The sequence below is a fragment of the Epinephelus fuscoguttatus genome, linkage group LG7 (genome assembly GCF_011397635.1).
Source record: "Epinephelus fuscoguttatus linkage group LG7, E.fuscoguttatus.final_Chr_v1".
In the NCBI taxonomy this organism is placed as follows: domain Eukaryota; kingdom Metazoa; phylum Chordata; class Actinopteri; order Perciformes; family Serranidae; genus Epinephelus; species Epinephelus fuscoguttatus.
This window is the reverse complement of record NC_064758.1, coordinates 39,760,987-39,784,770: the sequence shown is the minus strand read 5'-3', so window position 1 is coordinate 39,784,770 and position 23,784 is coordinate 39,760,987. Positions and strand designations below refer to the sequence as shown.

At 39.0% G+C, this 23,784-nt stretch overlaps 1 protein-coding gene across 1 annotated transcript in view; it reads right to left on the bottom strand.

The window, feature by feature from the left end:
• The window catches only part of LOC125891824 (probable phospholipid-transporting ATPase IIA), a 57,796-nt gene that overhangs the window by 21,105 nt on the left and 12,907 nt on the right, over nt 1–23,784 (bottom strand). Inside the window, exons 5-18 of the mRNA XM_049581355.1 lie at nt 23,565–23,623; nt 22,573–22,624; nt 21,381–21,475; nt 18,945–19,025; nt 16,589–16,664; nt 16,049–16,125; nt 15,669–15,829; nt 15,420–15,562; nt 13,719–13,831; nt 12,815–13,024; nt 5,605–5,766; nt 4,943–5,035; nt 4,730–4,813; nt 1,606–1,776 (exon numbers count right to left, since the gene is read on the bottom strand). Coding sequence (XP_049437312.1) covers nt 1,606–1,776; nt 4,730–4,813; nt 4,943–5,035; nt 5,605–5,766; nt 12,815–13,024; nt 13,719–13,831; nt 15,420–15,562; nt 15,669–15,829; nt 16,049–16,125; nt 16,589–16,664; nt 18,945–19,025; nt 21,381–21,475; nt 22,573–22,624; nt 23,565–23,623 — 1,577 coding nt within the window. The remainder of the gene's footprint in view (nt 1–1,605; nt 1,777–4,729; nt 4,814–4,942; nt 5,036–5,604; nt 5,767–12,814; nt 13,025–13,718; nt 13,832–15,419; nt 15,563–15,668; nt 15,830–16,048; nt 16,126–16,588; nt 16,665–18,944; nt 19,026–21,380; nt 21,476–22,572; nt 22,625–23,564; nt 23,624–23,784) is intronic.

The following is a 23,784-nucleotide window of genomic DNA, read 5'->3' as shown; positions in this document are numbered from 1 at the left end:
CTTAACAGTAGTGGTTCGGGGTTTATTTTCTCAGGTTTTGGGGTTTATTATCACAGAGATTTTTGCCTCCATTCAGATTCAATGGAGATAAACAGAATTTAATTTCAGCTCATCACAGCATTGGAAAAAAAGAAATATACTTTCTACAGAGAAAATACTCCCTATGAGAACTGTTGGCAGCTTTATCAGGAGTTATGTTGATACTTTTTCTGTGAGCTATTGCATTTTTAAAAATACATTTTTTAAATACTGTGAGAAGCTGAAATTAAATTACATTCACCTCCACTGTGCTGAGGGTGGAGACAAAAATCTTGGACAAACATCTCAAAACCAGAGCAAATGTGTCAAATGGATAAAAAGTGTGGAAAAATGTCTGAATTGTGGACACTGGATATGAATCAGATCAAGGTACACGATAATCATTATTTAACCTCACCATAAGTAAAATGCTACTTTTTTTGCATTTATTTATTTTTGTTATGTTATGTAATGTCATGGTGTATGCTTGCTTCTTGAAAAATTTCAAATAAAATACAAAAATGTAAAAAGAAAACAAACAAAAAAAACTACCTGAGTACTACCCTTTATTTTGCTTGTTTGTTTGTTGGTTTTTATTTCATTTCTCTTTCTTTAAATATGTGAGGTATTGTAGATGTTTACTTTGTTGTTTGTACGTGTGAAATATGTGAAAAAAATACTAAAAATATTGCTTGGAAAAAAAACCCCTATATTCTCTGCCTGACATCACTGGAGCGAAGAAACAAAATGTGTTTGTTTGTTTTTTTAATATTGTGTGCAGTGCTACATACATTGCGCATGGGGCACCCGCACTACACACTGAGCTACTGGGTGCCCCATGCACAAAAGCAGTGTCCTTGCCGCAGCAGATGCAGGCTCAACTCCAGTCCATGGCCCTTTGCAGAATGTCCTCCCTTTGCTCTCCCCCTTCATGATTCAAACAGCACTGTCATTAAAGGCAAAACGCCCCAAAAAATAATCTTAAAAAAAAATCACAATATAGTGAAGTGCAGTATCCAGAGATGCCCCAGCCCACAAATCATATGTCAGACATTAGGGAACATGCTTGTTGGTGACAGACCCCGGCAAAAATCACATAATCCTCATCTTTATATTTTTTTTTTTGAGTGAAAATAAAATGCAAAAACCCCATTCCAACTAAAATTGCAACTCATATCACAAACACAATATCTGTCAAAAATAACTGCCATATGATTTTTTTGGGGGCATATCTTGCAGCCCTAATTTTGGGTGAACTGACCCTTTATATTATAAAGAGTAAAGTAGACTATCAGCCCAACTTTTACCACAGTGACTAATCAGCTTTCTGGCTCCTTTGCACAGAACCAAATGCTCCATAAAATACTTCATATCAACCCTCTGATGTGTGCCAACCGAAACCACTTAAAACATCCTTATAATTCATCCAAGTTCACTGTAGTCTTGGTTTTTAAACTTAAAAGATGCACATGGATGAAGCTTGTTCATGTAGGTAGATATGAAAAACATATGTACTTGTCTCGTCTCTATGTTTTGGTTTTTGAGTTTGTTGCTACTGTGAGCTATGAAGCCATCTGCCCCCCAGACCTTGATGCCTGCGTTGCGGAGGATCTCCAGGGTGGGCCTCACGTCAGTCTGGAGCTGATCCTCCACCCCAGTAAGACACAACAGCTCCATCTCCATCTCCAGACTCTCAATCACTGTGGCCACCTTCAGAGAGCGGTCATGAACGCTGAGCTTGGCCTGGACGTACCGTGCCTGGGGAGGAGAGGGATGGGAATATTTAGAGTGGGAGGGGATGAAATTAGAATAAATAAAGTAGAATCACTAAAAGACCAAAGCAGGAAATCAGCCAGAGGTGGAAGGAGAAAATATCAACATGACCACCAGCTGTGGAAGTCATGACAGAGAGTTTAAAAACTGCAACAGGGATGCTTCACACAGTGTGCACAGACATGAGCAGAATTTTTGCAACCTACGCAGAAATTAAACCGTACACAGCACGGACACACACCATTTAACACGCACAGAAATTTTCCCACAAGATATCAAAGTTTCATCTAAATATAAACTTTCAGGTATTTCCTTGCAAGCTGCTTCCATGTTTTACAAAGCTGGAAATACAGAACAGCAGACATGATCAATTGGTTAACGCCCATCTTCAGCGTTCCAGCTCCAGAGCAATTTGTGAGTGAGATAAAGCAAAAACAATCTGAGTGTGACTCATACAGGAACACAAACTCTGTGTGTGACTCAGTTGGTGACTCACTGCTGCCCACCAGCTCTGCTCACACAATTATACACTTCAGTAATGGGCCTGGGGCTGGAGAGTGCAGGGGAGACAGCCCTGCCCTGCTCAAACAATGAATGGGGTGTGTGCGTGGGAGGGTGGGGTGTATGGACTGAAGGGCTGGGAGGTCAAAGATCAGTCTAATTACTCAGCAACATACTTTGACATTTAGAAATACTGAATATGGCTGCACAAAATATCACTCTGCATTTGTGTGTATTTGTAATATGAGCATAACAAATGTCCAACAAACTGTTGATGCTTCTGCGGTTCATCAGATATAAAGGCTTCATTAGAAAAACTGTTGGTACAAGATGAATCTCAGAACCACGCCCTCATTGACCTGGATCTGATGCATCAATTCAATGATCCAATATCATCTATGCAAAGTAAAAACATCAATCTGCATCATTTTTTAAAAGTACGCCTCTATTTTAAAATTCCCATGGCACGTCTGTATCACTGTCGCACAGTGCCAGGCAGATGATGGTAAGCGGCCAAGACAAAGACGATGAGGACATTTAGTCCCCTCTCAGAGATAAATCAGCAGCGTGGAAATATTTGGGGTTTTGCAGAAAAGACACGGCTCATGCCTTTTGCAAACACTGCCACTGAGAGACACAATACTCAGGAGACATGTCAACCCGGCCTCACTCCGCTAGCTTTTTTGCTCTCACTAAGGCAACGTTAGCTGCTCTGTTTCAACAATGTTGGGCTGAGAAGACATGCATACAGGCTGAAATTCAGCCACTGCAGTGACTTAAATCAACGCTGAGAAAAATAAAAGTATTAAAAAAAATGCATATAATTTCCTAGCTATGAGTAGAGGAAAAGTCCACTAGCTGCTAAGCTAATTCATACAGTTTAAAAGACCTTAAGCTAATAATGGTGACTAGCAAAAAACATATGTTTTGTTTATGAACCTTGGCAGTTACTATTGAGCCGAACTTTTGTGAAATGTCCTTGTTGTTAAGCAGATTACTTTTAAATGTTGTCAGCTATTGAATACAAATTACAAGGCAACACAATGTATTAGATTCCAAAAATGTAACCTAATCTTAAAACTCCTGAACTACAAAATCAAACCTTGCACCTTATACTAAAAATGAACGCAGCTGGAAAAGTTTCACAAAGTGTTCTTATCTCTTTTAACATCTCCAAACATTTTCAATGCAAACAAAATGCATTTTGAATATCCAGCATTTATAGTTGCTCAAATCAAATTACCCTCATCAATTATCACCACAGATTGGAACACTTGTCTGAGAAACCTTGTATGTCAGATGCACTTTTCATGAGTTAATAGGTCAATTTTTACCACAGGGATCGGCAACCTTTACTATTAGAGCCGCAAAACATCTAAGAATAAAGGTAGCAGCCTATTAAGTCTAAATTAGCCCATCTACATTATGAAAAGGTCTAAATGAGCATTCATTAATATGATTTACTACAAGGTGGCTACTCTGCAGTGGGCTATTTACAATTATTTAGAACTCTGACTTTGCAGCATTGGTGGTGAAAGAAAATTAATCTGTCCTCACAGTATTAAATCCTCTATTTTCCACCAAAACGTTTCCTTTTTTCAGATTTGGAATCCATAGTTAGTCTTGCTAGGGAGACTCCAGGCAGCCACTGCTACTGAAGTTTTGAGCAAAATTTTGAGGAAAAGGCACCAGGACGTATGATGCACATTTTAGCTGATGAAACTAGAAGTAGAATCATTCTAGGCTTAAAGCAATGACAAATTAAAATCTGAATGTAACCGTTCACCCATTCATTTCCATATAATTTTGTGTAAGAGCCGCAGGGAGCCACTGGAGAGGGTCTAAATGGCCGCATGTGGCTCTGGGGCCGCAGGTTGCTCACCCCTGGTTTATCATGAAAAATGAGTAAGTTTCATCATTTTAAAACTGCCACAGTCTAATGACATAATCAAAAACGTAGTCAAGTGATCCTTGATAATGTATCTATGATCTAATTACAGTTTTGTTCAAATGTTTATAACTTAATCCTGATTATGTAATCCTGATTACATGTAATCTGTTACTACCCAACCATGTTTCATGTGTGTTCATGGAGTCGACTAAAAGTAAATTTCACTGAACTTCACCAGTTAAAATTATTTACAATTATTTATGTGTTATTTTTTCTTTCTATGGCTGAAAGCAAAACAGAGACAGCAGCATCTTCTGTAACGGATTGTTTTAAAAAGGCGTATGATATCGTCTCATATTAACTGCAGTACCCCGAATCGAACTGAATCAAAATCATATCGTGGCAGGCTTTGTGATTATCAGCAAATATTATACCATTGTCCAAAAAAAACAAAACAAAAACAAACAAACAAACAAAAAAAACATATTATATTGTATCAAGTAGTGATTTACACCCTAAGTGTTAACCTCATGAGGCGGTGCTTACCTCAAAATCTTGATACTGCTCCTCTGTCAGGGATTTCTTTGAGACCACAAGGACCCTCAGGCCTTCCCTCGCCATGTTCCCGCACTAGAAAACAGAGTCAGCAGCAACATCTGGATTCAGCAAGTTACAACGTCTGTGAGTTATTTACAACAGGAATAAAACCCCTGTTGTTATAATCTTCATCATGTCTTGTGAAGAAGAAAGAAGATCTACCTCCTCTTCCAGCCAGTCGTTATACTGGACGATGCCTGCCATCACCACGTCAGCACCCTTCATGTAGAACGTGATCTCTCCTGTAGACTCATCCTAAAAACCGTTAACCCCAGTTCACTCAGCGGGAGACATAAATAGGGCAGAGAATCTGATACAGCTTACATTAAATAGCAGAGTTTGTTTTACTCTTAAGGGACTTCCAGGCCGGACCCATGTGAGCCAAGGTGCACATGCACTATTTCATGATTTTGTGTTGCCTAGAAATGCAAAACTTATTTTGGTATTCACACGGGGGTTTCAAAAAGCGTTTGAAAATATTATCATGAGGAAGTTTAAAAATCCCAGGCTTCCTGGGCTCTGGCCTGGCCAAGAGAAATAAAGTTAGTCATCAGACTGAGTCAGAGGTCAGAAGGTGAGGTGTTTCACAGATAATATGCTTTAAAATGAATCTGTTTGTCTTTTGTTGTTCTTGTTGAAGTTGGTGTCAAGTCCAAATTGCCCTCCTAGCAACAAGCACTGATTTTCATTGTTAGTGAAAAAATATTTGAGCAACTAGAAAATCAGTTTAATCTCTTTGAATAAGAAATCAAAATTAACAATAGCTCCTGCAATCTAACAGAAATAACATTAATCACTAGAGGGAAGCTTATCTTGGCACTCACTCGCACTATGATGCCCATCCTCTTGCTCTCATAGGTGAAGGGGAAAATCTGCAGGATGGTGAAGTTCAGGATTTGGCCAGTAGGGGTCCGCAGCTGAATGGAGGACTGGTCTCTTCCCACCAGCGTCAGACCGACACTCTCAGTCCACTGCACCAGCGACACCTATCAACACCACATTGTAAAGGCTTGTTTTAAAGGCAACTCTCAAACCTCTCCACACTAAACCTCTACAGAATTTTAAAGTATTATTATTTGTTTGTAAATCTCTACATGGAGTTGACCCTAAATATATAACTGACATTTTTGAGCTATATAACCCTGTGAGACCTCTTAGATCACTGATAGGTGGACTGCAGGACAATCTAAACAACTTTTGGTCATTATGCAGCACAGCAGTGAGACCAACTGTCTGATGGTTTTAGTAATGCCCCAATCATTGCAGGGTTTTAAATAAAGACTGAAAACCACATTGATCTGGAGTGTATTTAACTACATATTTATCTAACTCAAGGCCTTATTATGATCATGTTAATAAATCTTTTTTTTTTAATCAAGTTTTTATTATTTGCACAACTGCATCAGCAGCAAACATGGGGCAGCAGAAAATTAAAACAAAAAGTTAAAACAAAAATATATAAATAATATATATATATATATATATATATAAAATATTCATATACACATACATATTTTTTATATATTTATATATTCTTTTAATTTAAATTATACATATATAATTATATATATTTGTATATTTTTTATTTACATTAAACATATATATATAAAATTACATCTAATATTTTATTTATATATAATCTTAAAAAAAGAGAAGAAACAAAAAAGAAATCAATAACATCCACATACACACACAAAAACACACAAAAAACGACAAAGACAAAAGAAAAAAAAAACAGTACAACCAACCCACTCTTTTCCACTCCACCCCTTATTTATTTTTGCTCATTATTTTACTCTTTTATATTTTTTATTTTGCTCTCTTGAATTATATATATATATATATATATATATATATATATATATATTTCAAATTTTGTTGTTTTAACTTTGAATTGTTCTTCTGTATTGTGTTGTTTTAACTTCTCTGTACAGCATCTTGAACCTACCTGTGTATGAAATGTGGTTTATAGATAACACTGCCTTGCCTTTAAAGACGGTCATTAAAATATATAAATACATGTATTGTGAATATTGTAGGGTTACACCGACACCGTGTGCTGGGCCTATATCGATGTTTTGTTGTTGATGTTACTTATGTTGTTTTTGTTGGTATTTTTCATCTCTTTTGTGCCAAGAAAACAAATAATTCTTTATTATTAAAACATAACTGAACTGTTTTAAAGTCATGAGCACAATTTCTATCAAACACATTTAAAACAATATCCTAATTTCACATGAAAAACATGTTAAAGCCTTTTTTACTTTAAATATATATCACAGTTCTGTCTTTAATATCTATTTTATATTGCTGCAACAAATTTCTCCTTTTAACAACTGCATCTGTTCCAGTTTCTTGCCAAAAACTAAATTTCCCAGGGTTAAATTTAAAGCATAATAACATTAAAATGTACCTTTACCCAATACTAATTTTTACTGAATAGACAATGAACGCAACTGCATTATTTGGAAGACAAGAGGGTCGTCAATAGTGAGTTTACTACATCCTTTTGTCCCTACAGTGTCCTGGGAAAGATCCCTGTTCGTCCCAAACATGCTTTCTATTGTTCCTGGGATGACAGGACACCTTCAGTTTCGAGCCCTGCTTTTAAGGCTGCGCAAGATTTATGTGACACATCAGAAAAAAAATCAAGTCAACAAGGCGGATCAGCCAATACCGATGTTCAGCTGATAAATCACTGCAAGAAAATTGTGAGAACAGGGCAGGAAAAATGATATGTTTTTACCAAATAATAAAGCATAATAATTATTATCATCATAAATTGACCATTGCTTGGACTTTTCATTGCTCTCATCACCACCATGTCATTATGATGTTCCATTACTTGAATCACAAATAAAAAACAGTGAAGGCCACTTTGGACTGAGCAGCATGTCACCGAGCACAGTAACCATTTAGTCTTAATCAATAGCTCAAACATTTTCAGCACTCAAGACTATTGATTGATAAACTGGGGAAATGTCCCTTTCTGAACTGAAAATATAGTTTTTGCTTGATGCTCTCTGAAGGACGCAACAGGCGACATCCATTAATACAATGTTAACGTGAGTGAGTCTGCGTGGATCGGACGAAAAGAGGGCAGATGACATTACCCAATAACTTCCAGACCAGACGTCAGATCACATACCTAATACATCACTCATCTTCTGACAGGTCTAACGGCAGAGCGCCCAAATGGACACAGATGAGAGGAAAACGCCACGCTCCAACTCTAATTTTAAAACCACAGGTTCTGTGGTTGCTAAATCACTTATTTTGGAAAAACATGAGCACCCAGTCTGACAATGCCCGGCCAGGAGCTGTTTAACGTCACAAAAGCTCTGACTACCGTAATGTTTGTCATCCAGGTTGGGAAATATGAAGATTGTGCTTAGTCACAGTCTAGAAATATTCAGTGTGGAGGCATTTTTGGATCTGGTGTGCGCCACAACAGCACCACCTTGTAACAGCAACATCTGGCTTGGCTGCAGACTTCTAACTGGACTGAACAGTTGCTGCTGGCTTGACTCAGAGCCCCCACACAGCTAACAAGTTTTTCATGAGCTGAAAAGGAAAGTGATTCAGCTATTAGGTCTCCTTGGTGAATTACACATAATATAAGTCACCTTTCTGATGATTATTACTTATGTATGAGTTGATTCTAATATGAATAAACAAGCAAAAATAAAACCTGTTCTCGTTGGCATGTACACAATCTTTAAAAAGTGTGCAGTTAAATGTCAGTTTTACTGCTTTGGTAAAAACCATGCATTCAACAGTCACTGACACTGTGTCCATGGTGCTCACAGCCAAAACCAGATCTATATTAGGACTTCCTGAAAGCTGTAGAAAGGCAAACTGAATCTTACTCCAGATCGTATCAAACTGATAGAACACACCTTTCAAGGCAAAGCAACTCAAAAGAAAACAGTTTAAAATTTTCATGCAGTGTGACCCGAAACAAAAAAACAGCTCAATTTCCTCGCCACAACATAAAACATGGTGCTTTAATCGCACCAGATGCACTGAGCTCTATTAAAATATGCTATCAAAGAGGAAATTCGAAAGGGGATAAGTGCAATGGGCTGGGGAGCACATTAAGGAAATCCGTATTTACACCGCAGGAAATGGATCGCAGTCAAATTCCGCAGCCCTCTTCCTGATGTTCAAAGAATTCGTACTGATCAAGGACATAAATGTGGGATGCCATTGGGCTTGTGGATATTCCCCTTCAAGGAAGAAAGCGGCGAAGACACTCGAGGTAACGGCCTTTACTGACAAAAACGAAGAACTCTCCATCTTGAGATCGGAAGTCTGTTCTCCTGTCAGGCCTTCCCTGTTTGTCCTTGAGATGTTTAAGTAGATCAAGTGTACATTTCCCAACATGTCAGGTTGATGTATATCAACAAGTAGGCTTTTACCATGTGTATTTTTGCGTGTGTTTACATGTATGATCTGACGGATATACTGCAGCTGTTTGTATAATAAATGTGGGAAACTTGTCTTCATGTATGTTTCCACCCCAGAAATAGAACGGTATTTATGAAATTTATTTCTGCGGTTTCCACACAGACGTGAAGAAAAAAAAAGGCAGAGCAATAAATTGTTCAGTTGGAAATGTTTCTTATAAATAAATCCAGTGAGCTCACCCCACCTTGTTTTATCTATTTAATTCTATTTTCTTCCATATGTAAAGTTTTTTTATTCTACTTCCCTTCTTTTTTAAAATGTATATAATAATTCAAATTGTTTGAATTATTTCCTTTGTGATTTGTAAAGCACTTTGAGCTGCACTTCTTGCATGAAAGGTTCTACCACACATACACAGTATATAAATAAAGTGTTATTCTATTGTTGTAAGGAGTGTATGTTTTTGGTTTGGCAGGATAACAGAATAACTACTGGCCCAATTTTCATGAAACTTTGTGAAAGGTAGGGTTGCGGCGATATACCGGTTTTAAGGTACAGCGTGATATAAAAGTTGACAGTTATCATACCATGTACATTTGCTTATCTAATATTATAATAAAAATGCAACTGCACAGAGAATCTCACTTTTATTTTAGTGGAGACTTTTTACACAAACTTCCTTTAAAGGGGAACTAATGTTTTTTTCAACCTGGGCCCTATTTTCTGATCTACTTTTGTCTAAATGAGTGATAGGGTGTTCAATATTTGACATTTCTCCAGTACGAAGCTAGGGCTGACCTGCCTGCAGCCTGTGAGCGCACGCTATATTAAATAACAGGGCACTCAGACGGCGTCAAACAACGTCAAAATACGTCCACTAAAAGGGCATTTTTTTCACACAGATAGGCTCGGATTGTTAGTATAATTATCCGACAACATAACGGAAAGGTGAAATGAACGTCTGTGTTTATCTTTAGCTGGATTCGGACATGTTCCTCTGCCTGTTGCAATTTTAGTATATGTGCTACCGAAGTAACACTGCTCCCTATCTCTCCTCGTCTGCTCTTCAGTTTCAATGAGCTCTGCATCAGTGTACGTCTGTGTTACTCTGTGTTCAAATAAATACGGGCGGTCATCAAATTCAAATGGCTCATCCAGATCCAGTTGGCCAAAATCGGGTAAAAATTTGGACAAACAATCATTAAAAGGGCCCAGGTTGAAAAAAACATTAGTTCCCCTTGAACAAAATGGTTTAGTTTCAATTACAGCAACAAAATGTTTGTTCAACAAAAAATAACCTGTCTGTTTTCATTCATTTAAGGGTCATTCTGATTGATATTAATATATATTCTGTGATACTGTGAAATTGTGATATTTTCTGAGAGTTATCCTACCGTGAAAATCTCATACTGTCGCATCTCTAGTGGAAGGGTGTAGCGTGGGCCAAAGAACAATCAATTAAATGTAAGAGTTGATCTGAATTACAGGGCTGATACACAAATTATTTTTCACCTTTGTTATTTGGCCTTGGTGAAGAGCTGTGCTTAGCGTGCTACTAGTTATTATAATACTGTAATTAATACAGAGCATACGACGTGCAACAATTCAATGGAGGGTTTTTCCACAGTCACACACTTTTTGTTGTCAGATTAGATTAGATTTTTGGATTAGATGTTAGATAGTAAAATGTTAAAGCTCTCCTAAATACACTCTGCTTTGAATAATAATTTGTGTCTGGTTAGTGCAGTTTTTCCACACAAAAAAAGACGTTGCTCAAAACTGTTAAATGTCACCTGCGTGTCCCCCCTTCTTGGAGAAGAAAAAAAAAGAAAGAGAATTTATGAATATGCAAATATTTTTCATTTCAAAGGTTTAACTGCTGGAAACCAGATGTCAGTCCCCAGTGGCTCTGCGTTGAGGGCTTCAGGTTTTTACACTCATTTGTGTAAGTTACATACTGGACCACGACTGGCTTCCTACATAGTTGTGATGTCACAAATCACGTTCTTATGTATTCGAGTTAAACTCAGATTCAAAATAAGCAAATTAATGTGAAAACAACCTTCTAGTGTAAAACTTGTAAGCATATACATTATTCTGCACGGTGAAGTTCAAACATCCAAGTGAAGTAACAAGAAGCTTAACATCATTTGGACCGGAGGAAGACTTTAACTTCAGTCACTTAAGTTCTTCATAATACATTTGCAGAAATAAAAATTAATAGTATTTCGTGCAAATTCAATCTAAGATCATGGCTCGAAAAAAAAAAATGTGCATGCTGGCTCAAATTCAACCGTGATGTTCTGCTGGGAGATGCAGCGATGTAAACCAATGGTGAGTAAGACATAAATAGGTTACCTATGAGTTGAGGCATACTCCACTTGCTGCTAGGCTAATTTATGCAAGGTAAAGGTGCTTAAGCTAATATTTGGTGACTAGCAAAAAAACAACAACAGTTCTGTCGATACAACTCAACAGTTATTACTGAGTGGAATTTATACTTTTGTTAAAAGATGCTGTTAATCCATGTTTTATGGCTGTTGGGAGAAGTTTGCCTCCAGGGCAGATAACGTTAGCCCTTAAGTTTTAGGGAAAAGATCATAGAGATCAAGAACAGGAGTCTTCAAACAGACCAGCTACCAGTCCACTGTCTGTCTGTACTGGGACTTTAACTGTCGACCTTCCTGCTCCCATGCCAAGTCCCCACGGACTGAGCTCCTGCCGCCCCCAGAAAGGTTTTCTGACAATTTTTGTTGTATTTTTTTCTGACAGAAAGCCCTGAAGGCTAATTTATCCCATGTGCTGTTTTATGTGTGTCAGTGGAGTCAATTTAAAGCAAACTTTTCTGCACTTAACCAGTTAAAATTATTTACATTATTTAAGTGTTGTTTTTATCTTTTATGGCCACAAGCAAGAAAAATAAATAGTTGGTGTGTTCTTCTGTAACTGACTGTGTTATATGGACGTATAAGAACATCTCATATCAATCGCAGGCTTCTCACTTGAATCAAATCAAAATCGTATCATGGCAGACTTTGTGACATCTGCATTTATCGTTACTCTTCATAATTGTATTTCCTCAGCAGCAGCAGTGTCAGAGAACTGATCAGTCCATCAATTTGTGGACGGATCGATCATCAGTTTAGATCAGATCAATGGATTAGAGGCTAGTAAAAGCAAACTTTTAGACCCAGTCATGGACCGAGGGGTGCGCAGTTTCCATGGAAACGCAGCCAGTATAATGTAAAATAGGTTGGACAACAATGAAATGATGGACAACATAAACTAAGAGGGCTGTTGTTCTATGAAAAGGAGCGTTCTATTTCTACATGATTGAGTTTTACTGTCACCACGCCTGCTGTTCTGCTGCTCCGTCTGTACGCTGGAGCTCCAAATAACCGAACAGTATATCTCTTCCAACAGCGCTCCTAATAAACGGACTAGCTCCAAAAATAGAAACTCAGTATGTGGCGTGCAACTGCTGCCATCGTGGTGGGCTGCCACAAATACATGAATGTGTGGGAAATCCCAGTACTACCTAATTTTCATATCAGCAAACGCCCTGAGGGTTTTGAAACCCCCCCAAAAAACGTGTGTATGATTCTGTGTGTCTGGTTGTCGTACCTCATCGGGGCTGGAAGCCTGATAGACTCGGCATGTGTCTTCATAGTGCTGCTCAGCCTCGGCCTGGTCCGTCACGCCGTTGGCCTCGTATACGGGTGTCACGTTGTGCACCAGGGCGATGGCCTTCACAGCCTCATGGACTCTGCTGCTGATGGTCTTGCGGACCTTGGTGGCTGCCGGGGCCCTGGAGGCCGGAAGGTCATGGGTGGGCTGAAGATGATTACAGAAGGTACTGTGATCAAAAGAAGCGCATTCAGGAAGCTCAAAAGAGTTCTAACCTTTTATAATAGGAGCACTTTATCGTGGTCAAGGTTTTTCTCAGAGGCGGCAGCTATTGCCGCCAGCAGAACTAATAATGTGTAGGAACATGTGAACCCCTGAATACAACACACAAAGACACACATTCAAGAAGCTCATTTTAAAACAGAGATTACAAACTGGAGATGTTAGTCTGATAAAGTAGCTGCGGTTTCAATGATTGCTGTGTTAGTGGCCCGTAAACATAACCAGATGTGTAAAGAGAATATGAGCAATTTGCCTTTGCATTGTGGCTGTGCTATTTTTAGAAGGCTGTGCGTTCCAGGGGTTAATGGTGGCGTCATTTAAGAAGTCCGGTCAGTGCTTTGCTTGTGGGCTAATCCTGTTTCCTGCTTCACTAACCTCTGGTGTCAGGGGGGACAAAGAGTGTCATCTGAGGTCAGGAAGCATTCAACCAAACAATAATCACAAACTAATATGGTTCTTAAAACAATGCTCACGTCTGTTTGTTTTACCCTTCCCCTGGAATTTCAATCTTTTATTTTGTGTTTATTTTCTAAATGTGAATAAACTTCAGTCATTTCTTCTCTTTGACAGACTGGGCACTGCATAGACTCATGCATGTGGTTTTTTTGGTTTGTTTTACCTGTGTGTAGGCGCTGAACACATGGCTCTGCACTTCATCCATCGAGTCCATCCCATACGCCACAGTTCCAAGATGGAGGCGCCTGAACACCATTTCATTCTGAGTCAGAGTCCCTGGTGAAGATTACATTACAGGCATTCAATTAAATTCCTTCAAAATAATTACACACATAAGTTTGTTTCGAGATTAATTTCAGCATCCTTTGCTGCATGCGTTATGTTTACATTATAATTGATGCACAAAATATAAAATGGTGCTTTAGATCAGTGGTTAAAGGTCCACACAGTTTAATATATTCAGTGTCATACTTGTGTTTGAACGTGTCGTCAGGCTACTTTGCTGTCTCAGCCAAGTGACTGGCTGTTAGTTGCTCACTCTACAGCAGGAAACAGCACTTGAAAATAAAAGTTATGTGCTGAAATTTCACTGTAATTCAAAATAAAGCGTGTTTTTTACTAACTTGACACGTGCACGTGAGTCACTTGCCGTCCATTTAGAATGGATCTGCGATGCACTTTTGGACTGCATGTCACTGTGTGACGCACAATGCATATCATTTTATACTTTTACATACTTCTTATTTTCTATTTTCTTATAATTCTCTGTGAACATATAAAAATCGGAGCAACTGTAACATATCCCAGTTTCCCCCCAGGGCTAAATAACGTATTTGTGATTCTGATTCACAGTTGGATTTACAAACAATAATCAGTTACCAAAAACAGCATGTCACATAAAGTGACCAAAGAAAAAGTTGTAAGGAAGCCAGAGGCCCTTCCTTCAACACTACACACATCCTCTGTATCCTCACACTCACTTTAAAAGCATTTTCCGCCAATATATCAAAAAGACCTCAGGGGCCTCGCACGTACATTAGCCTGACCTGCGGACCCCACAAGCCTTATCACGCTCTGGATGGGGAAATGGCTGATCAGTTTATTGGGCATGAGGGCTATAAATCTGATGTGTAACACCTCGCGCCTGAGGAAGTGCGCTGGTGGAGGCGCTGTGCTTTAAGGTGTGTATGGATGAGAGACTTAGGGATTTTTTTTTTTTTAATGATTTAAGGGTCCAATAAGTAGCAAGTCTCAGGGAGCTGAAACCACACCAAAGAGCGAACCCCCGCCGCAGGGAAGGAAACGACTTAACTCTGTCCTACTGGATACTTCCTTGGCAAATCCTTAGCACTATAACTCTTCATTTTAGTACTCCACAAGCTGGCTTTGGTGATCCTATCGGCCACAAAACCAAGGATATTTCATAGGAATGCACAAATTTTCTTAGCCTAACATTGGCAAAATAGAAGAACACTCACTAATGGCAGAGGCCGATGCTTTTCTGTTGCATCACATCAGTTTTGCGCAGGCTACAAAGCACCGCCTGTTGTCCTGGTGATAGTAGAACATCTTCCCCGTGACTCCATTGGGATGATAGGACTCATCAGTACACTCACTATCAACAACTTCGTGTACGCAACCTATTTTTTCCCTTCTAATGCCACATTGTGGACATCAAATTTGTGTTGAGGGTTAGGGTAAGAGGAGAGCTAGTTAACGTTTGCCCGTCGTTGTTTTCCCCTAAATAAACCTGAACCAAACCTTTAGCCCGAACCCAGAATTCCGGTGAATATCGATGCATCTCTAACATCTAAAAATGAAGTACCAGTATGTTGCTTTTCAGTGCCACTTCCTGCAGTCTAACCTGTTTTGTCAGTCAGCAGGTAGGAGATGCGTCCAAGCTGTTCAGGTATGGTGCTCGCCCTCACCATCGTCCCGGGGATCTTGGAGTCTTTCTTAATCATCCAGCTGAACACCATCTTACCCATGTCCAGATTGACTCGCAAACTGCATCAAATAAAAACAACAAATGAGCAATTTTTTTTTAACTCCTTACATGTAAATAAAACGCAACACTGCTGATGGGTCTGAAGTAGAGAATCTTACGTCGCACCTAATGGGCACTATGTTAGAGAAGAGCAGCAGGAAGCGAAAGATCTGGAGGTACCAACGGCCAGCAAAGTGCTGGAGGGCCACCATGACCAGAGATACCACCACGAGGGCCACAAACAGGATCTTAGTCAAACAGTTCACCTCCAAGTCAAACAAACCCACCTAGCATGAGCAACAGAGGCAAACATTGAGTCAGATCAACATAAAAACAAATGGTCTATGCATGTGCAGAGGTCTGAGTAAACAAATTAAAAGTTAAATAACTTGCACAATTAATCTATAATGGATACGTTCCATAAAAATCCTACAAGTACATCTTTATGAAAACTACCGGTAAGTGATCCAATGTTTGTGTTCATGCTACGGTTCACACTACTGTACCTTGTGCCTTGGGTTGGAGGTGTTCATGACACTGCGCAGCTCCTTGCCTGTGTAAATCACAACCCCCACCACTGTGCCTGGAGTGAGGGAGAGAGAAAGCCCCTAAAAAACTGCCTCAGGTCAAAATAAAGCAACAACATAAAACAAAGTATGTCGAGAAGATGTTTTCCAGACTTATAATCTTGACAAGAATAGACTTTTTCAAATGATGAGTGTCATTTGGAATATAGGATGCAGATTTCCAATTGCTTAATGGATAACACATGTTACTGCGGTTTAAAGTGGATTACATCTCCTATGAAAGGTGCACACCTTCTTTACCGTTATGGGTACCTGCCCCGGGGGCTATTTTATAAATGAGCAAAATGTATACTGCCTCATTATTTTCCTGAATGCGTTAGACAAGTCAACATACCAACAGTAAACAAAGAAATGCTCCAGTGCAACTCTGTGCGCTAACGGCAAAGGATGGTCTGTGTTATATCCTGGGAAATAGCTGCCTTATCATCAGCAAAGCTGCACCAACAGTCAGATATTTACCGGAGGCAACAACGGTGCTGGCCCACAGGGTGTTCTCAATGCTGAGACTTTCATTAACTGGGGGATCTCCATCTTCCTATAGAAGTTGAGACAACAAATATTCAAAATGATGAGAGAAGACAGAAACCGGTCATATAATTGTTATCTTTGTTAAAGACGTTTTGTAAATACTGCTGGCTTAATCTAGCTCCTATCTAGCCGCATAGCTTTACAGTATGCAAAACAGTTTGGAGGGTTTGCTGGATGAAGTTATTTGTTCTTCGGCAGGTGCATCACTGATGGATTTTGAAACGTATATTGCCTCTGAAGTCTCAGTTTATGACTCACTTCTCACGAGCACTCCAGTAACACGTTCCCAGTCAGTTTCATCATTTGACATTACTGGAGAGAGAATTTAGCTTTATCTTTTATTAAATCTGACAATTAAATGACAAGATGTTGGGTTGGGACTCTTGTTTTATGACTGTTAGCTCACATGCTTAATGTAAAGCGTTTGGCTAGACATATATCATGTATTCATTCATAAAGTTGAAAACTGAAATTACAGGGAGAGACTGCTGTGCACATAGAGCTTGGTAGATCTGCTTTCTCTTCTTATGCACCCTGGACATGGAATGAGCTTCTATACGTTGATAACTTAGAAGCACTCCCTTTCTTAAAGATTTTTAAAATTCTTTTAAAAGGAAGAAAACATGTTGCTGCTTTATATAGTCCTTGACCTAGATAGAAAGTGTATGGTACAGGTATTGTATTGTATATCCATCTTCTTTTATTATTTTCCCTTGTGTTGATTTTATGTATTGTACGTCTTTTACAGTTATTTTTTGTTGATTGTGCCGCAGTCTTGACCAGGACTCCCTAAAAGAGGAGATCTTATATCTCTATGGGACCTTCCTGGCTAAATAAAGGATAAATAAATATATAACTTCTTAAGAGCAAAGGTTTTGTTGATCTCCTTTATCTTGGTCGCACTCTAACGGCCTTTGCACACTGAGTCCGTTTTTTTTTTATCCAAACTTTTTACGTCTTCCTATTTGCACTATCCCTTTGCTGCTGTAATGTTGCAGATTTCCCCACTGTGGGACAAATAAAGGATTATCTTATCTTTTCTTATCTTATGTTGGCACACTGAGCCTGAAACTTTTATCCTCCATTAAAAATTTCAATCTTCTGCATTTTTCGCATTAGAGACGTTTGACTGAAAATAAGTGAGAAAAATGTGGCGGCGGGACACATTCACAGCAGGACAGAGGAACTGGGTGCACAGAATCATTTCGTCACTCAGATAGCTCACATTCAACAGGTCAGATAGTAATATTCAGGTAGATGATGATGGAGGACAGCTCCGCCCCTTCGTACAGCTGCAGTGCCAAATGAAAGACAGGGAGGGCATGATGACACCCAGACAGGTCACTCCAGTGGAGAGGCAAAGGAGGAAATGTCCAACCATTCATCCATATTCATCCACTTATCTGGGGCCGGGTCATGGGGGCAGCAGGCCAAGCAAGGCACCCCAGACGTCCCTCTCACCAGCAACGCTTTCCAGCTCCTCCTGGGGGAGCCCGAGGTGTTCCCAGGCCAGATGAGATATTTAGTCACTCCAGCGTGTTCTGGGTCTGGGGACCAGTGGGATGTTCCCAGAACACCTCTAACAGGAGGCGCCCAGGAGGATCCTGATCAGATGCCCGAACCACTTCAACTGACCCCCTTCGATGCGAAGGAGCAGCGGCTCTTCTCCGTGCTCCCTCCGGAAGTCCGAGGTCCTTATCTTATCTCTAAGGCTGAGCCCAGCCACCCTTAGGAGGAAACTTATTCCGGCGTCTTACGTGCGCGATCTCATTCTTTCAATCACTACCCAGAGGTCATGACTATAGGTGGACATGAGGAGTAAATATGTCTTTTAATTTTGTCATGTATTGCAAACTTTTGCAAAGAATAGAACAATAAAACACACTGGAATCAGTGTGCAAAGTTTCGGTATGTAACGACTTTTTTCAGATAACAGAAAACGGACTCAGTGTGCAAAGGCCTCCAGAGGAAAAAATATTTTTATACACTGACCTGACAAGAGTAATTTTACAGATTATCAAATGGATAACTTTTATCGTCTCTGACAGTTATCTTTGTCTCTCTCTGTGTCGTTTACTTGTGCTGTTTATTTATCGGCTTTCAATTTAGACTTTTCCATGCTGAAAGTGATTCTGAAATGTTACTACGCCACTGCAAAACCGATATCAGGACTTTTACACAGGAGTGATTCAGGCATTTATTTGGAAATGAGCTCAACAAATTAAACTGTCTTCAGATTAACATAAAGGGGCTCAGGGTACAACAGAACAGAGATGTAAGCACTCACCCTGGTGAAAGTTCCAACAAAGTTATGGATATCAATGTTTGGTTCTTCTGCGTACACATATGATCTGATTTGTAGAAGGTCCTGCAAGACATCAAAAACATGGTTAATGTTAGACTTGTTCAGAATATCCCTTTTTTTTTTTTTACATTCGCAGCTTCTATAGATTTTTTTCTGAAACTTCAAATATCTGTCATATTTTATGGCATCATCCTCAAGCAAAATCCTCAATTTGAATGAAGTAATTTATCTGATTACATACATTCAAAACTGAACTTTCTTCATTTACATAAATGTCATGTATGGATGACATAGATTGCTGCTAGACTGCTCTGTTGATACAGGTGCATGCCTCCCTTTGTGGGCGGCAAGCATGAGAGCAAACAGGTTTTTAGGCAAAGTGGAAATGTTGTATGTTGTTCACCAATGAAGATGGTATAAAACAGAAACATTTGAATCACACAGTTGGAAACAATCCATACTCAGCCACCATTGGAATGTAATTCTACATACTAATAATATTGGCGTGCCAAAATAACAGGTTTAAACAGCATGGATGGCATGCAAAAAATATTGATATATAACTGGAATTGACGTTATGAATAAAGCTTTAAAGTATTCAATACAGCCCAAGTTTGAGATCACTGACAGATAAAAGTGACTTAACAATGAAAACCGACTCAGAAGAAGACAAGGGCATGAAAAGTTTTGCACTACTCGCTCATCAAACATCATCCGTCATGTACCCATCTCCAGTGACGTATCATTTACACAGATACCAGATTCATTGACATGATCAGTTACACTTTATGCAGCTGCAGTGTTTGCTCTGTTGTTTTTGCATTTTGCATGAAGAACATTTGCTCCAGGCTGTAATCAGCAGACAAACTGCTTTGACACGCTCAGAAAATAAATATTCCCACTTGTTTGACAAATATGGCAGTTATTTTATTTTGACTATCAACTGTACCTGAGGCATATATTGTTTTCTCTTAAAAAAAAAAAAAATCCTGTCACCAGAGGTTCAGAGAGCACGAGATGACGGGAGCAGCTCATGCTGGAAAAGCAGCAGTTCTGAGTCAAGTTAGACCCAGGGCTGCACCTAATCATCATAACCGATTAATCTGCTTATTATTTTCTTTAATAAACGATCAATAATTTGATCTTTAGGCTGATAGAAAACAATAAAAGATGCCAATCATGAATTAACATCTTCAGTGTGTCTTGTTCTGTCAATTAATAGTCTAAAACCCAAAGATGATGATGATGATGATGATTCAGGATTAAGAAAAGCAGCAAATATTCATGTCTTTTTTTTTGTCAATTTGACTTAAAAACGCACCCAAACAAATAATTATAAAGAAATCTTTTTTTTTATTAATTTCCTGTCGATAGACTAATTGATAAAATGACTAATTGTTTCAGCTCTAGAACAATATATCAGCTTGCAACAGCAATTCTGCTCATGAAAAGATTTCTTCCTGACACCAGTGTTTTAGCAATAGTTTGTAAAATCTTTAATTAAATATCAAAATCTATATCAGATTGTATTTATTAATTGATTGATTAGGATTATTTCAAATTGAGGCCACCACTTCTTACCCCCCCATGAAGTGAAGACGAAAGCCAAATTTAAAATGTAGTTGGAAAATAATTTACTAAATGAATAAAATAACACAATAAATTAAACTGTATCATACTGAAAATTGTGGAAAAAAATTAATAAATTGTCTGAAAAAATACTGATTAAAATTTAAAAAAAAATATTAATGAAATGTCTGAAAAATATATAAATAAAATATTTGAAAAATATTAATTGTGACAATTTATTTACTCAAAATCTAATAATATCAGTATGAATATCTAAAAACTAGATGTTAAAAATCCAAACTGTTCAAAGACTAGAGCTGCAATAATTAATTGATTAGTTGTCAACTAGTCCAAGTCATTTTTCATGAAAAAAGTCAAACCTCTCTGACTACAGTTTGTTAAATGTGTGTATTTTCTTTTTTCTTTTGTCCTCTATGACAGTAAACTGAATATCTTTGGGTTGGAGACAAAACAAGACATTTCACAGACCAAGTAGCTATCAATTTATCGACAAAATAATCTGCAGATTAATTGGCAAAGAAAATACTCATTGTTTTCAGCCTTATCAAACACTGAAGAACTAGAGGAACAAAAAAAAGCACAGGCCTGAGGTCAACCTTTGACCTTGTGGTCAAGACATTCTCTGACGACCAGGCCACCCTGCACTCTAGTTAAACAACCACTCCGTCCTAATGACAGACTTCTCTGAGATCACAGTCAGAATGCATTACTCATCAGTTCTTATTTCACACAACACAAGGCTCGGTGATGGCGTAAACACAGCGGTCAACATGCAGTTTCCTCCTGCATCCTCACTACTTCATCTTCCATCTTTATTTCATGACTCACGGCAGCAGTCGGCAGTCTCTGCGTGCAGGCCACTGGGAGGCGTAGTTTCCAGTCCGTCTCTCCATCCAGCTGGTCAGTCCGCAGGAAACAGGAGCCTAGGAGGGAGAGGACAAGAGCTGCTGCTGATGCCAGATGGATAAACATTCACCCCTAGGGGGCAACAACAGATAGGCTTTTAGTTATAGAGGGGACATCACAAGCTATTCTTGATGGTGGCACTGAGTGGACAAATCACTATGCTAATATTCCATCACATACTGAAGGCTCCTATCAAATGTTGCTGGTTTTATTTGCTCTATTACAAGTACATTTTAAAAGTTCCCAGTTTGAGTACATACACGAAAAACCGCAGTAAAACAATGTAACATGGAGCCACAGATGAATAGCAGCAACTTCTGTGAATGGGACTAACTGCACGTTACTGTTGGCACCAAAGCCCATCCCCCCACCGGCTTGCATGCGTCATCCTGCCCAAAACTCCCAACCCTGGCCTAGGCTCTTTATAATTGACCTAATGGCCACCACATGGAAGAGAGATAACCGAGCACTATTTCCAGTAAAACAAAGCTGTTGTTTTTCTTCCCCCCGACAGGAAGACGCAACAACAACAACAACATGCATCTAGCTCCTCCTGCAGACTCACATTTGGGTTTCTATAAGTAGAAAATATGTCCCTGTGATGTGATTTTTGATGCGCTGTGCCTTGGAGGTTGTTATTTTGAATGGACTTATTTTGTATATGTGCAAATAAACAGCACGATGCAATTGGCCAAGTTTGCGTTATCACTGACAGATCTTGTCCTAATCCATATTTGATTATTCAGATGAGGCATCCTTCTCTCATGTCTCCTGTTTTCTCTTTGCATTGGATTTCTGCGTGTCCTCGATTTTCCTTTTCATTATCTTCTCATTTGAAAGACAAAATTAGTCCTCGAAGAAGAAGAGAGAGCAATGGTTTGTCTCCAGCACCCATCTCAGCCTTACATGGAGCTGGAGCCCTACACCACCCTGCACTTTGAGTGATAGTTTAGTACTGGACTCAATTACAATTTAGACATTGTAGGACTTCCTGTCTTGGCTCAGGGCTAATCCCTGCACCTCAGCGCCTTTTTAAACAAGTCATTTCCCCAGCCAGCCAGCCAGGCAGCCGGCCTGTTGTGGAGATCTGGATGAATGACCAGCAGATGTTTACCATTTCTTTCAGAGGTCCTTAAAAAGATCATGTCAGCAGGAACACGCTGGTTCTACAAAGAAAGGCAGAAAGAAAAACATCACTTCAGCATCACTTCCTGATCCTGCACTCTTCCACCTCCCTCCTCTGCTCTTTAAACTGTAGAAAAGTAAGACTTTTAGCTTTTCATGTGCCACATTACCAGCAGCCAGTCAGTCAAAAATAATAAGCCCTCCAGCAAATCATCCTGTCGTGGCCTGAACGGGACCCTGACCAGGTTTTACACTCTGGCTGACCTGCTCCCTCCACCGCACTAGACAAATTCTCCATTCAATTCAACTGGACAGCTTCCCAAAAACTGAACCGTGCATGGATTATTGCTAAGTGGTCGATAGCCTAATAATAAAGATGTATTATGACTCATAAAATGCAGCTGAATTTAGAAGCTTTCCTTTGTCAGCTACCGGTTTCACCTCATGTCTGAATGTGTAACCCACATAACTGTGAATCGCTCAGTCATATTAATGAAATGTGTGGGACAACATGTGTGACCTTTCCTTCAGCTGCACTGAAATGAGTAATTCAGAGAGAAGCCCTCAGCTGGAAACAGAAGACAGCGCTTGCTTCTCACATTTCATGTACAAAGACCTCAGAGACGCTGCCCACAAGAAGAGCAACACAACAGAATCCCACTCAGATTAGATATCTTAAACAACTACAAATGGCATTTCAAGATGAACAAAAATATATATCAATAAATAGTACTTAATTGAATTTGTGTTTGAGATCTAATTAAAGGCATTTTCGGTTCACGTCTGTTGTGTTTGCATTGAGTTTGACAGGCTGAGGCTCAGCATTGATCACAAGATTACAAAATCTTTACTAACTCCTTTCACCTCAGTCACCAGAAGATTAACAACCCCCTCATTATTCGCTGTCATATAAATGGTAACTTGACAGTCCTAAGAGGCAAAACTATTCACAGATGTGGGATGAAACAATCTTTAACAAACCTTTTCCACGATTATAAGATCTCCGACCTGAATACCGCTGCTTTTAACCTTCACCGTGCCTGAAACACACAGAGCAGAGTTTAAAGTTTAAAGTGTTTACCAACTTTTTTACTGCATATGGTAAAAATCACACAGTTCAATTCTCATAGATTTTTGACCATTTATGGAATTGATCCTTCAAAGATCATATCTACACACACACGAATTTGATCTTGAAATG